Here is a 16083-nt window from a genome sequence, read left to right on the forward strand (position 1 = left end):
AGTAGTGATGTTGTAAGTTTAATGCAGAACTAGAAGTAACTTCCATAGAGTAGTGGCAAAGTAAATCCAGTTCTGTAAGCCTAGGAGATTTATTTCTATCACTGGCTATTTTATTGGAAAATGTGACATATCTGCTATTACACTGGAAAATGTCAGCTCTTCAGAGTCAGAATCCCATACCCATTCTGCATAAAATTTTGTGTACTTTTTGAAAACAGAACAATTCACATGGTCATATATTACTTGTAAAATAAACATCCTCAGGCATGGCACAAGTTGAATGCCCTGTTTTTGTTATAGCTTTGGTGTAAAATAATCTGATTGTCACTGTTGCTCTTAAAATATACAGCTGCAGTTATGTTTTAGTGAATAAGTCATAAATAAATCCAAGCATTCCACAGACACTGAATGCAGACAATATTTCACAGGGCAGAAATGGAGAGGAAGCAGTGCAGGTAGGAAAGCTCAGCCTATCTTCTCTTGTTGTGCACTGGAATATAAAAGATCTTAACAGCTTTAGGGGGGTTCAGTGCCACTGGCTTTAGTGGAATTACTCCCAATTCACTCCTCCTACACATGGCCATGTCTGAAGACTGCTACACAGAGTCACAGAAATAATTGCATTGTAGCATATGAACTAAAGTGGTGGGGATGGTATTACATGGCACAGGGTCTGTTTTCTGTTGAAGTGGCTAAGTATTATTTAGCTTGGCCTCATTACAGAGGGCCCAAATGCACTCTTAGTTTACTCTTCACTTAAAAGAGTAGCTTAAAAATAACTTTTTAAAACTGCTTATCAGTTTTTAGCTTCTGCTTTAAGAATGTTCTGCAATTTCTGCCTAGGAGAGTTCTTTGTTATCAGTCTAAGTGGAAAAATACTTTCTATTTTGTAAGTCCAGGCAGGCAATGAGGAAATTAATAAATGCAAATCCATATGTCTTGAAATTCTGAAGAAGATCCTTCCTTTGAGTCTGAGAAGATGACTGTGTGTGTCTCCTGGTGACAGCCCCAGACCTGTGTAGCCAACCTGTGAACTACAGGATTCATTTTGTCCCTCTTGCCCCATGCAGCAGGGATAGCCTGGGATGAAGAATTCACTCATGTCCTGTCTGAAAGAGTCTGTATAAGTGGGGTCAATAATGTGCCACAGCCTGAGGCATGAAACTGTGTGTTTTGATAGCTAACAGTAGAGAGAAGCGTGGACATGAGGTAATAATCTATTCTGGATTTGCAGTATGAACATGTAGTAGTTTATTGAAGATATCACAATTCATATAAATATTTAGCATGTGGCCTTGGATATGACCAGGTTGTGACAACAAAGGATTAGATCTCCCAGTTTAACACAGCACTCCAATGTTTATTTGTTGAATTGGTGCCTGCATGCCTTCAAAAGTCATCATTTCTTTTTCACTTTCTACTGGCAGTCTGGATGAAAGAATCTGAAAAAGATTCTGTCTCTGCAACCATATACAAAGTTAGAGTGCAGAGCTCCTGTATTTCCAGATGGAAAGTTTTGTATGGAAATATGTTCCCAGGCCCTGCACAGATGGCCAGTTCATGAGCAGAAAGCCCAACACATCAGGGCTCTGCTTTGTACACAGACTCCAGGTGGCAACTCTGACTGGGCTGCCTGACGTCTGGCAATTCTGAATGAATGTTCAGATTCCAGTTTTTTTTCCTGGGCATCATTTCTAGAAAACAGAACATGTCCATTGGAGCATGCATGGACTGCAAATCATCTACCAAAGTGTATGCATTTAGGATCCTAAAATGCAGAGCTGCTGTATTGTGCAGAACTTGCAGGAATAAATAACTGGCATAATTGTATATGACTCCAAAAAAATCCACAAGAATTTGGGAAGGAAAAGTTACTGCCAATGACAGTTCATCCTTGAGGTCCTCACTTAAAATTTTGCACTGAGTATACAGGCTGTAATGTGTAGTTTGCATACACTGTCCTTTAAATACAGTGTTTGTGTCTGAGCTGCAGAGGGGAGGTGAAAAAAGTAATAGTAGAATAAATGGTGCTTCATTCTTAAAAGTTTGCTCTGACTTGCAATATTGTTGAGATTTGGAGAAATCCTTAATGAAAACAACAAGCAATTTAAGAGGGCCCATTCAATAAAATGAGTGTACACTGGTTAGGGGAGCAGAAATTTGCCCTTCAGGTGGGACCTGGAGCATCATTACTTTTAATCTGACATTTAAGGAAATTGAGGCAGTCCAAAGACAATGATTTGCTGGTATTGTTTTTTTTCTATTGTATTTTAAACTCCAGAGGCTGGCTGAACTGATGCAAAGCAGAAGACCTCCCCTTGTTCCTGCTGCTGGCAGGAGATGGGAGTTTATGAGGGTTGCTCTGTGTAAGGAGCCCAGCTGTGGGGCCCAGACCTGCTGCCTGTACCTGTGAAAGGTTTCAGTGTTCAGTCCTGGATTAATCCCCTTTTAAAGATTAGCTTTGGGACAAAGTTTTTAATCCATGGCAGACCTGTACAACCTCAGTGCTGAAACTGCAGTGCTGAATCTGTCAGCAGTGCCATCTAATGGATACAGCCAGCTTGAGCAGCTTTTGACCTTTTCTTCTAGTTTTTTCTTCCTTTTCCACTCTTTTTCTCTCTCTTTTAAATTTTTTTCCTAACAGCACGAAATTCATCAGCATCTCCACGACATCACAGTTTGGTAAACAAAGTGGGGGGGTCTCTACTCTTCTGTGCTGTATGCATCCTTTCTCTTCCTGTAAATATAAATATAAAAATGAGCTTTTTTCTAGATTTTTGTCAAAATAAAAGACTCGTGCCCCCACAGTGTTGTCTCAACAAGGCTGGTTTGTCCATGCTAATATTCTCTGGAAATTTCCTCCATCAGAAATGCCAGTGACAGGGCAGGACCTGCCTGCAGAAAATCTCTGTACAGGAAGGGAGTTCTTCTTATCACACAGAAATGCCTTACAGGGCTACATACAGCCCAGTTCAAATGCTACACTTTGTACATCCCCAGCTGTGGGATCCTGCTCCCCATGCTAGGATTATGCTAAAACATCTGTGACAGTTCATAAAACAGCCCCATCAGGCCCCATCCTCACAATGTGTGGCCATGAGGGACTTTACACTCAGATTCAGTGGAAAGAGGCTTCAGATTTAAACCAGGCAAAGACAAAGAGACTCAGATGTTGGTGAAAAGAAGATATTTTCTTCCCTGTGTCCAATGGTTGCTTGTGATAACTTTCTGCTGGTGGTGCAATTAAAATAAAGCAGTATAGAACCTGAGAGTTGCCCTTAATATGTAATTTGTCTTCATCCAAAACACTGTTCAGACACCTCTGAAGTTCCCAAAGTGTTTTCTACACTTAAATGATGCTCAAATCTTTCCATAGTTTACTGCTCAGGAGTGGATTTTACTCTTCATACCTAATCCATCCAGTTCTTTGGACCTCTGTGCAAATTCCTAATTATTGCAAGGTAGAGGGATGCTGGCAGGGCTTGAGACCTTTCCTCTTCTCTCTCTCACATTATCATTTTTAGGGCACTTGGTCATTTGAGACCAAATTCAGGTTTGTTACAGTGTGTGAGGAGGGTTTTCTGTCTGACCTTACATGAAAGACGACGTTGATCCTTGCAAGGATGTTGAAGTGCACCAGGTGACTCAGATTGTCCTGCTAGGATGCAAAGTCCCATGAAGCAGAAAAGCAGCATGATGAATGGATTACCTGGCTCTTAACAGGGGGCAACAGTGATGATGCTTGTGGCAATGTGTAGCCCTGGAGCTTGAATCATTGTTCCTGTGATCACAGATAGGAACTCATGGCCAAGGATTTCAGCAACAAATATATTTGTGTGGGTTTATTCCAAAGCACATTTATTTGACATTTTGTGTGTCAAATGCTACTCATTTTAACATTTTGATTCTCTACTTCTATTTTTGTAAATGTATTTTATACCAAGAAGATTTTGAATCTTGGCTGTAAATATGAAGTGCTGGTGTTTAGTTTCTCTTTTTTTTTTTAAATTTTTTTCTCACTGTAGGATTTGCTCTCCTTGGAGGACATGCTTCCTTCCTTACAACACAAGATATACATCTGGGCACTAATGAGAGTCTCACAGATACAACAAGGTTGGTAAAATGTCACTTGATTGATCACTGCATTTTGTTGTTTATTGGGCTGACACCTGTCTTACAGAATTTTGGAAGCTGATATTTTCTTTCTGGGAAATGTCAGAAACTAGTCCAAATTTCTTAAATATTTACAGATCAGCTCAGAGCATCTGTAGCTCAGTAAACCTTTATTCCATCCTCTCAAGCTATCCTACACTTCCCACACTGTGGTGTTTGTGAGGTCCCCAGGATGAGGTGAAGAGATGAGAATCTGACTCCATGTTCTCAGAAGGCTGATATATATTACATTACATTACATTACATTACATTATATTATATTATATTAAAACTATGCTAAAGAATAGAAAGGATACAGACAGAAGGCCTAAGAATGATAATGAAAAACTCGTCACTGACTCCTCAGAGTCTGACACAGCTGATGGTGATTGGTCATTAAGTAAAAACAATTACATGAAACCAATCAACCATGCACCTGTTGGTAAACAATGTCCAGACCACATTCCAAAGCAGCCACACAGGAGAAGTGAATCAGATAATTATTATTTACATTTTTCTCTGAGGCTTCTCAGCTTCCCAGGAAAAGAAATCCTGGCAAAGGGATTTTTCAGAAAATATCACAATGACACCACACTGAGAATTATTTTGGCATATAGGGTGTTAATTAGAGCTACATTTACAAATGGAACAATTTTATGGACCTCAGTAATCATGTAATTCCACTGATGACAGCACATATATTCTAACAAGACTCAAACCTTCTGGTTCTGCTGCCCTTGGAGCAAAATCAAAAAACAAAAACACAATTTATGTTAGTTAGGCCAGCTGCTGGTGGGCCTTAGCCTGCTGAAGTAGCATCCCTGCAGTGACAGGGTGGCACTGAGGGCCTTTCTGATCCCCCATTTCAGCAGCATAAAACTGGACCAACAGTTTGTAGCCACTTTCAGATTTCCTGCACCCTCCTTCCCAGCTGTACCCACTGCCAGGACTGCTGATGAAGCTGGGCTGTGGCTCCCTTTCCTCACTGGCATCCCTGGGAGATGTCAGTCATGCCCAGTCTCACATGCAGGGGTGGGGAGCAGCCTGTCTCCATGGCTGTGGCAGGGAGGAGCTGAGCTCAGAGGTTTTCTACAGCCTCTGATGTTGCAGAAAGCTGGCAGAACACGAGGTCATGTGTTGCAGGTGCTCCTGCTGTTTTCCATGGTGCTCCAGCTATTAAAGCTTCATGCAGCCTTAGCATTATCCTGCTTTCTAGGCAGCCCTTTTGCAGCCTGAGGTCGATTCAGTCAGGCCCAGCTGTTGGAAGGTTAGCAGTGTCTGAGTGGTCCTTTTTGTTCTGGTGAAAGAGATGCAGTGTCAAGGTCATCAGGCTCAATTCAAAATGTGCAAATCAGGCAGATGAGTTCCATTGCCTTTGCTGAATACCACAGTTCTCTTGCTGAATACCACTGTTTGAGAACTGTGTTGCTGTTCTCTGTGATGAAATCCAACAAAAATTTAAAAAAAGATCAAACATTTGAACATTTTAAATTTTCCTTCCTTGTTTTTTTACTACTGAAATGGAAGACATATGGTGTTGATAGTAGAAAGTAAAAATCTCAGTCCCTTGAGGCCTGGAAGTACTTTACTCTCACTCTCTGCTAGATACATAAATCTGCTAGAATCAAAGTGAGCTGCAACAACAGAATCATAGAATATTTTGGGTTGGAAGAGATGCTAAATATCATCTTGTTCCAACGCCCCTGTCATGGACAAGGACACTTTTCACTAGACCAGGTTATTCAGAGTCCCATCCATCCTGGCCTTGAACACTGCCAGGGATGGGGCATCCACAGCTTCTCTGGGCAACCTGTGCCAGGCCCTCACCATCCTCACAGTCAAGAATTTTTTCCTAATATCATCTAAACCTACTCTCTACCAGTCTGAAGCCCCTAAATAGTCCCTCTCCATCTTTTTTGTGGGATCTGTTCAGGTATTGGAAGGCTGCAGTTAGGTCATTCTGGAGCCTTCTCTTTTCCAGGCTGAATAATGCCAGTTCTCTCAGCCTTTCCTTGTAGGCAAGGTGCTCCCTCTCTGATCACCTTGCAGCCCTCATCTGCACTACTGCAAAGCTGGCTGTAAACCCCAGCAGCCAAACCTTCAGGAAGGGCAAGGATGAAGTCAGGGCCCTTCCAAAGCATTTTTCTGTGATAAACTCTGCAAGCATTGTCCCACAAGCTATGCAAGACTGTCACCTGCAGCCTCTCTGCCAGTCAGATTCCACACTACAGCAAATCTGACACAAAACCAGATATGCTTAATATAGGCTAGTTTTCATTTCTTCTTCTTCCCAAATGTGCAGTAAAGGGACATTAAATATTTTGTTTACAGTGTCCTGAATAGCCTTTTTTTGCACAAGCAAAAAAGGAAAAAGGCAGACAATAAACTAGAAGAAACAAGGCAATAAATAGAAGCAAATTATAATTTGCTTCTATTAATAAGAATAATATATAATTATATTATATAAATAAACCTTCCAGCCATTCTGAAGGCATCCCCATTCTGTGGATAGAGTTCCTACAATATCCACTTCCCAAGCAAACCTTCAGCCCCCTTTTCTCTGTCACTGCTTGCTCTTCCAGGACAAGTCCCTGTTTATGACTCTTACCTGGGGATTCTGCTCCTCTGCTCAGTCACAGCTCTCACCTGCTACAGTGGACAAGGGCTTTTCCCAAATCCTTACAGTCCCAGTGCCCTGCTCCACTCCTGCTGTCATTAGCAGAAATACTACTGACTCCATAATCAAGGCTGAGTAGTTTACCCAAAAAAACCACTGGAGTGTTAATTCCTTGGTGCTTCTTGTGAATGAAAGATGACATCCCAACCTCATTCAGATAATGTAGGAACAGAAAAAGAATGCCTGTAGTAGACCCAGAGGGTATTTCAAATATTTACAGGCATGTGTCTGGGGCTGTGAAGGCTTTGAAGTACTTGAGATTGAGACTTAAAGCAAAAGGGGCACAGATCCATAAAAGTCACAGGTTTTATTAGAACTGCTGCAGGTAAGGGTTGAAAGCATTGCTGCTGTGAACATATTTTTAGTGACTTATTACCTGCTCATAAATCAGTTTCTCCATGCTTCACAAGACATTTACATTTATGCTGACATTGTGGCAAAAAGCTAACGCCCATTAAGGAGCTCTGAGCCTCTCAGTGCTGTTTAACATCTGATCTATCACCTGAAATGAAATATAAGTACTGTGTCTGGATTCCCCACTGCAGAGCAGTTCCACTGGGCATCACTAAAGCTCAGTGGCCATCAGGTTCAGTGGCAGCCCTGAAGAGCTCATAGGGTGATTTAACCACTGGAATTATTAGGGCATTAATCTCTGCATTTATGGGGAACAGGTTTATTTTGCTGAGAACACATCCATTGTCTGTCCCTGTGAGACTATGAGTGAAAGTCAAGTAGTTTTGTGAGAAGTTTAAAGCTTTTGAATGGATATAAACTGTCAAAACAAAAGCAAAACTACCTTGCATAGCAGTATTCTATACAAAACACATGCAAATGTCCCATTTTCAAATTCAAAAGTCTGCCATACCAAAAAGGCACACTCTGTGTTTCATTTTGGTTCCTCAGAGGATACAGTTGAGGAAAAAAATTCAGAGAAATAAAAATTACTTTGAAAAGAGAGATATGCAACATTTCAATGTATTCAGTGTTCCAATATAACATATTTCCAGGCACTGGGATTTTGAAGTTGATAGTGTCATGGTTTTGAAAAGGAATGAAAAGAGAGAAAGACCTAGTTGTTGATAAATAACAACATTAAATGTAGTCACCTGATGAACTTGTGCTTACAGCCCTCAGCTTCCAAAACTTCATCTTTGATAAGACTCCTATATATTCAGGACTTTTTTTTTCCTATGCAATTCCAGCCTTACACAGTTTCCTTTAAACTGATTAAATTACTGGAGACTTAATCATTCCCCTGTAATCATAGACCTCCAGGTGAGGGTTATTTGTGGTTTTTTCCCCCAAGTTCAGTTTTATTTTGGTTTCACGAAGAATAAAGCCAGTTTACAGCTGATTTTCCTACTGTAAAACATGACATCTAGAAATGCTGGCAGAAGGGCTGTCTGATGTCCTGCTTGGAGGTGTCTAATAAATCTGATATTTACTTGCAACAGACTAAAGATGAAAATCCAGCAGTTTTCACTAGTTGGTGATTATGACTGAATTTTCCCTAATGGCATATCCTATGAAGGAACCATCTTTAATTTCTTGATCAGCTGTGTCAAATAGAAATCAGCTGAGCTGACATCCTAAAAGAAAAAAAAAAAAGCTACAAGGAAAATGAGCAATTTCCCAATGGGATTGCCCCTTTCCCTTGACTGGTGGGGACTGGCTGTGTCTTGTTTAGGGAGTCCACCTGTGAGAGGGCTAACAAAAGAAACCATGCATCACACCCCTGACAACCAGCTCAGAACAAAACAGGTTTCCCCCAAGAAAGGAACTGGTGAGCTAAGAAGAAATAATGGCACCAACAGTAACTGTTGCAGTACTTTGTAATCAGTAAATACCTTGTTCAGTTCCTCCTTTTCATTTGTAGCTTCTATTGACAGTCTTTTCTTCAGAGAGAGCTCTACAGGCAATCTTGTAAGGTTTTATAAGAGCTTTGCTTGTGTGAGGAATGTCTGGTGTCAGTAGAAAATACTTATAACTGACTTCATCAGGAGACCTTGCTGATGATGGTATCAACAGCCTCATTTCCACAAGAGGAGATGCAAGAATTTGTCATGGCTAATCAGGAAGTCAGATACTGCAAGGATTTTTTCCACATTTTTCTAATTCAGTCCTCCCTTGTTTTGTTTTAAGGTCCTATTTCAGATAACATGAAAACACACAAAATGCTACTTCAAAGTCAGGCTTCAGGGCCTGATTAAAACACAGAAATGCAGAGAAATTAAGAGCTCTAATCCATATTTAATTTATCTAAAAAATTCAGAGTATACTATGCTAATCCCTGTGTCTTTCACACTTCAGCAAATGAAGTTAATGCCAGAGTGGTACAGGGACTTCTACAACCCCTTCCCTTGTCTGAGTTTGAAATTTGGGCATTACTTGAATGCTGATACCCTGTGAGTCAATACACAGGTGTGTAGGTAGGAGAAAGCAGACCAACAATCCCAGCCTCTTCTATTTCTGTGTTTATTAAGATCAGTAAACAATTGTGGTAATCTAAGACAGATCTGTATTGCTGACCCTCACAAAGTCAGGCTACCATACATACATACCATACCATACAGAGTCTATAATATCCAGTCAATGCTGCGTTTGTTCTTTGCTAAAAGATTGAAAAAAGTCATATACCTTATCTCTTCTGAGGTTATAAAATTCTTTAACTGTTACAGTATCACACAATCTCTTATCTTAGTTCAGAGAGCTTAAGATGTATCAATGTTCCATCTACAATGAAATGCTAAAGAGAAAAGCATATAAAATAGAGCAGCAGTTTTCATTTGCTTACTCTAGTAGTGTTAGGAAGTGAAACTTCTTATTTATTAGCAGCTTGTTAAATGACTATATTTGAGTCTGTTCTGCAGGCATGATAAATTATTCAGATAGCTGAAAAATATTGATTCATTACCATTTCTCATTAATATTTATGTGTTGCATGGTGAAGAGTGCAATAGGGGTTTATTTATTATGTTTGACTTGAGTATTTTCTGCCATCTCTAGGGTGCTGTCCAGCATGACAAATGCAATCTTGGCTCGAGTTTATAACCATAATGATCTGGACCTAATGGCAAAAGAAGCCACAATCCCAATAATCAATGGATTGTCTGATTTATACCATCCTCTTCAGATTTTAGCTGATTACCTAACTCTTCAGGTAAAAATATAAACAATTTTTTTTTTCTAATTCTTACTAAGTATTTGGGGAAATCATCATCAAATCCATTTATCCCTAGGTTTTTCCAAGTAGCAATTACATGGCACTTGTTTTTTAAAGAGATCTTCATCCAGCAATATAATTAAGGACCTGTTTAATTTAAAACAATTACATAGTCCTATCAGCTGTAGTGGGACTGAAGTTAAGCATAAAATTAAGTATTTTATTGGAATTAGTCTGCAATTCAAAGAATGTACAGAAGGCTGTACATACTAAGACAAAGATGAGAATCTGGCTCGGGCAAAGCCAGCAGATTTTTTCCATTGGCTTAAAAACACTCAGTAGTTTGCTCTTGATTCCTCCCTAATCTGTGGACATCTTAAAAGGAATCACTATTTATGTATTAGGAACTGGTTGAACAAATTTGTTTTGAAAAGCCAGTTAATGTTACTGGTACCAACGCTTAGTGTTCAGGAACTTTAACCAGTTTAAACTTTTCTCACATCAAAGAACAGTTATAAGAGATTGTATTTTTTATTTTTCATCTAATTTAACAGTGTATCTGACAACTGGATAATATTTTACACTCAGAATACCAGATGTTTATCTGTGAACAGAAGGACTATGTGGTTTTACAATCGGTTGAGGATCTGGCCTATAAAAAAGATGATTATACTGCAGGGCTGGTTGACAACTATGATGAACTCCTCTGACCTTGTTTACTTTCTGAATGAACAAAAACCACACTGCTTGAAAATGGTAGGGCAGAATAATTTTCTGATTTATTCAGCTACGTTTCTCAGTTGTTGGGGACTTTGCTATGGGACATTCAGTGTGTGGAAAAGATCTAGTGAGAGTAATAATTAATTATTCATGCTTTAGACCTTAAATACTGGAAGACTCATGTTTGGTGAAAATCACTTCTTTAAGTAATTTTTTTGTAAATTTTTTATATTCATGGTGAAGAGACCAGCAAAAATTGGTGAACTTGAGATAAAATGCTTACAGACCTCAGGATAAGGGATATTTGTGAGATCACATTGAACCAGCCTCAGTGTTCAAATTGCATAAGAGACAGTAGGCTGTAATGAGAATGTCATCATTTTGTTGTAAACACTCTGTGCAAACAAAAGTCAGGAGAATCTTCTGGTTGTGTTTTGTGGGGTGTTCTGTTTTGGAAACACCTTATTAATTAGCATTTTATCACTTGTGAGTAACACTCTTCAGAACAATCTGTGACTCCCAGCCCACACAGCCATGGGTACCTCTGCCCCTGAACGTGCTTTTGTCTCAGCCACTGACTGACTCCAGCACCCAGGCTCACAGTGCTGTTGCCCTCTACTCCACCTCCAGCGAATGAAGAGAGTCCAATGAGCATCCCAGCCACCTTCTGGAGATTCATCTCTTTCTGCACTGATCTTAGGGGGAAGCCTGTGGAGAGCTTCATGCCCTGTTGATCACCCTCTGCTCCTCCATTGCATCCTTGCATAGGGCAGCTGTGGCAGAAGCTCCAGGTGAGTATGAGCCCAGGCTGCCCTCTTCCCTGGCTTGAATTCCAAGGGCAGCACCAACAGCTGTGGATGTCCTTGCTGCACCGAACACCAGGGAGGATGTCTTTGGTGGTGAAGAAATAGGTCCATAGCAGTTGGTGCTCAAACAAAAGACATGGAGACGTGTCATGACAAAATGAGCACTTACAGAGATCACAAGGAATGGCTCAGCTTTTATACAGACATGGAAGTTTTTTAAAATTTGCAGCACTTTCACACTCAGCCCAATAAGAGAGCTCCATTTCCTCCATCTGCCCATCTCTCCCTGACTCTTTCCAGCATGTTCCTTAGTCCGAAATTTGTCAGGAGAACTTTATAGGGCTGCTGGGTGGCCACCCCACTGTGCCAAGGGCGTGTTGGTTGCTGGTTGCTGACTCACTTTCCATTCCTGCTTTCTTATCCAGGAGAGAGGGGCAGGCAGGGGAGAGCTCTCAGCAGCTCCCTGTGGGTGATGGCACTGCCTGAACTCTCTCTTTCTGTCCCTCTGTCCCTTTTTTTTCCGCTTTGCGCTGCACAGTGAGTTGTAGAAGACTGGAGTGGCATGTAATGAAACACTGTTTTAATCATATAATGAACCTTACCAGGCCACAGAAGTGAGATTAACTCTTGAAGAGGTGTGAGTCACAGGGTCTGGCTGCTACTTACCCCAATCAAGTTTCTCATGGGATTTTCAGCAAGATGTCATCCAAGTACTGCCTTCAAGAAGATTAATACTAGGAGGATGTGGAATGGTACCACTGATTCTTTAAATGAGTTGAAAGACCATAAATAACATTTAGACTGTTTCTGTGCAATGCAAGGGCAATTTATTTGATTTATACATATATGCAAACTACAGTTGTGGCACAGACTGCTAGCCTAATATTTAAATGTAACTACAGATTTTGTGCAGCTTATTTCTCCTTTAAAAATGTCTCTTCCTTACCCCCATAAATATTTTCCTGCCTGGATCTGTTCCTCCCTGCTGTCAGTACATACCCAAAATGTAGGTTTTTTATTTTCTTTTTTTTTTCTTCTCTGTTTTCCAGTGCAGCTCTATATGAACCATGGCCCTCTTAATTCTTAGCACATTTTTCTTCTTCCATTTTCTATATCCTAATAATTTTGTTGTGTGCCTTCTTGAACCCTCCTCCAGAATTTTCTCTTTGGTCTGAAACTACATAATTGCATGGTTTGTTGTGAAAAAATGTTTTCTTGCTTGTAGCTTCTATTCCCTTTTCACAGGTTCATTTTAGTATCGTTATTTTAGTATCGTCCATTGCATCCCCCAAACAATGCAGCTGGTTTATTTTCAGGGCTGTCAATTCTCATTCTGTATTCAGGGCAAATTCTCATCCTGGAAATGCTCTTTTCAGATCATGCAGTGTGTTCCTGTTATAGATATTGGGGTGAGATTCCTCAGGTTCAGCATCCTCCTGCCCAGTGCCTGCTTCCTGAGCAACCTGGATCCCCTCATGTGTTCGAAATCTAAGCTGGCTCTGTCCTTTAATATTGTGCTCAGGGTTAATGCCCTCTATTAAGCCAAGAAAAATGTTTTTCTTAACCTATATATACACTATCTTCCTTCTTAAAGGTTGTTTTGAATTGAGTGTGCCTTAGTTGTAACCCACTTAAAATGATTGCAAACACGTAAAGAACCCGTTTTTGAGAGTTTGGGGATTTGTCCTTTAAAGACTCTGAGTTTGTGAGCACACACTGAGCCCCTTAACTGCCCTGCTTGTTCTGAAACAGCCACGAGCTCAGTTCACCCAGTGCCTCTCAGTGTCCTGGGCAGGAGCTGTGGCTCAGTTTCTGCTCTGCTCAGCGTGGCTGGAGGGCAGCATCACACAATCTGTATTCCAGAGACAGCCCGGGTATTGACAGTGATTCAATTGATATTAATGTCACTGGCCAAACCAGCTCACTTGTAGCTGGCCAGGCTGGTAATTAGAGTGGATCCATATGCCACTAGCTTTTTATGTCACTGGTCTGGGGGGAATTTTCTTTTTCAGAAAGCAACGGTTGGCATAAGAAATACATTGGTGATTTCTTTTTAAACAGCATAACAAGTAATGCTGCCCAGCTAGAAATGGGCTGCAATATATTCTCAAATTCTATTTGCTGTGTGATCCCAAGACCTCAAATTATTACAATTTTCAAATTCATCACCATCATCATCCTTACTATTCTAACAATTAGAAATCCCAAATAAGACCTGTCCTGATCCTCTAAAATATACTGCATCAGTAACCATGATAAAAACCAGAGTAGGAATAAGAAAGATAACTGGCCCAGCATGTGGCTTAAGCCCAGTTTGAGAACCAAAAGATTCAAGTTTGCCCAGTTTCTCATTTACTGGATTGCACTGTCTCCCGAAGGGCTAAAACTTTGATTAGTCCCTGGCATTCCATTTTAAAATTTGACAGAGTATTGATTCATTATTCAAAAGCTTGTTTTAATTGAGGGCTGTTATGACAGTTGTGGTCAAACATTTCAGAATTAATCTATAATGGTGTCAGGGTTTCAGTCTCGCTGGAAGCAAGTCCAGGCAGAGGCAGACACAAATGTCCCCAATTAGTTAACCCAGTCTTCTCCACACATACAGCAGGGTCAAATCACTCAGCAGACTTATTTTTACCCTGAGTTGCCTACACTGATACACTGCAGCCATGGATAAGAACAGAATGAAACATTGTAAAAGCAACATGAGGGTGAGAATATTGAATGTAAAATTGGTATTACTTATTTAGCTGGGATTTTTCATGAAAATAACACAGGCAAGTTTTATGGCACTACAGCAGCAATAACTACTTTGTCAAAGAGGCCTCATAAGGGAGAAGGGCTCTAGACTTTCTAAATGTGGGTGTTTTTTTGTGTGGCTTTACTAGGAGTCATGTTCCAAACGTAGAATGAAACTGCAGAGCACCCATGCAGGAGTAAAGCCTACATCAATATGACATAATTTGCAAAAACTGGGGAGGGATGCAAAGGGGAAACTTCTTCAGAGGTTCTGGTGATCAGCAGGTATTGATTGTAAAGGCTCTCATTTAATTTAGAGTGTTACTATTGTGGCAAAACACTTTTGGCAGGATTTCACCTGTGTGATTGTGTAAGCACATACTATAAGAGGGAGAGGGTGGGAGGGGAAGTGTGTCTTATTTACTGTAGGTTTTGTATTATCTCCAAGCTTTCTGGTTCTGACCAACAGAGTCACCTCATCTTTGCTGGAAGCTGAGGGGGTGTGTTTGCTTATAAGCAGTACAGTCACAGTCACAGGGATCTGGCTTTAGATGAAGAGGTTTGAATTACAGCAGCAGTGCACCAGTGGCAGCATAAAGCCTAGCACAGGGTACAAAACAGGCTTCACTGGCACACACAGAGCTTGATTCTGCCTTGCTATGACTCCTTCCATTAGCAAAACATCTTCATTAAAATCAGTTCAGCTGTGTCCACTCTACACAGTAGTCACTGCAGATGTGGTTTGCAATTTGCACTGTGTATCAGGGATCATTATACAGACACGTCCAGCACTCCATATTTTATCTGTAACAGCCAGCAGCTTGGGAAAACAGGGGAAAGCACTTAGTATGCACTGGGCTTCTTTTAATGCAGAGTAGCAGCTGGCAGTAAGGTGAAGTTGTTTAACATAGCAGTGTATTTGTGACTCTAGTCAATGCTTTGAGTATTAAGGCTGAGATGTCTATTTTTAAACAGTGAGATGAAAAGAACTCAGGACTGTCTCACTTACTTCTGGCTGTGGGTTCTGGTCTCAGCTATCACTAAGCTCTAAATGGAAACAACACCTTAAATAAATGCTTCAGTTTGGCCTTCTCCTAGCAGCACCATTGCTAGGAGATGTGGAAGGACTTTGAAAGATCCTTGGAGACCTGCAGAATGGTTATGCTGAAATAACTTCCGTGCCCACACAGTCCTGATTTGTTCTCCTGTAAATGTCCTTGCATCCAACCTCTGCCAGTGAGCCTGCTGTTAACAAACTTTGACTGAAAAGCTGATATTTTTGCAATACCATAGTTTTAGCCATTAAACCTGAACAGTCTAGGACTCGATCCAGTTTAGGTATTTACAGCACTTTAATGTCATTCGATTTTCAAGTACTACAATTTTTGACTCAAAATTGTGGTCACTGAAAGAAATACCAATAACTTTGTTCCAGAACAACTTCACAAACTATTTGTTTAGGAGAAGCTGCTGCCAGGAGAGGAGGGGGTGGTCCCAGCCCTATTCCTGTTCTGTCTTTTGGCATCTTTTCTGCAACTGCCTGCAAGGTTGCCACTTAGTACAATGTGGATGCTTATCCTCTCTGACAAGCGTTGAATTATGTCACACAAAGTGTTGAAACACTGTCTGGCTTCCAGCTACTACAATGCAATTGTAGCATGGCCCAGATTTGAACTAGGAATAAAAGGCTCTCCAGAAATTGTCAAGAGGTAGAGTTTTACAGGGCAGGCTTATAGGAGAATTTGGTTATGTCTTTGTAAAAATTTTGGTATCAGCTTAAATGCCTATAAACATGCATATTTAAAACAAGGCTCATTAAGGAGCCT

At 40.5% G+C, this 16083-nt stretch overlaps 1 protein-coding gene across 1 annotated transcript in view; it reads left to right on the forward strand.

Annotated features, from left to right (window-relative positions):
• OTC (ornithine transcarbamylase) overlaps window positions 1-16083 on the forward strand; it is a 30915-nt gene that overhangs the window by 8881 nt on the left and 5951 nt on the right. Inside the window, exons 4-5 of the mRNA XM_066545480.1 lie at window positions 4026-4113; window positions 9836-9989. Coding sequence (XP_066401577.1) covers window positions 4026-4113; window positions 9836-9989 — 242 coding nt within the window. The remainder of the gene's footprint in view (window positions 1-4025; window positions 4114-9835; window positions 9990-16083) is intronic.

The sequence above is a fragment of the Molothrus aeneus genome, chromosome 2 (assembly GCF_037042795.1).
Source record: "Molothrus aeneus isolate 106 chromosome 2, BPBGC_Maene_1.0, whole genome shotgun sequence".
Classification (NCBI taxonomy): Eukaryota; Metazoa; Chordata; class Aves; order Passeriformes; family Icteridae; genus Molothrus; species Molothrus aeneus.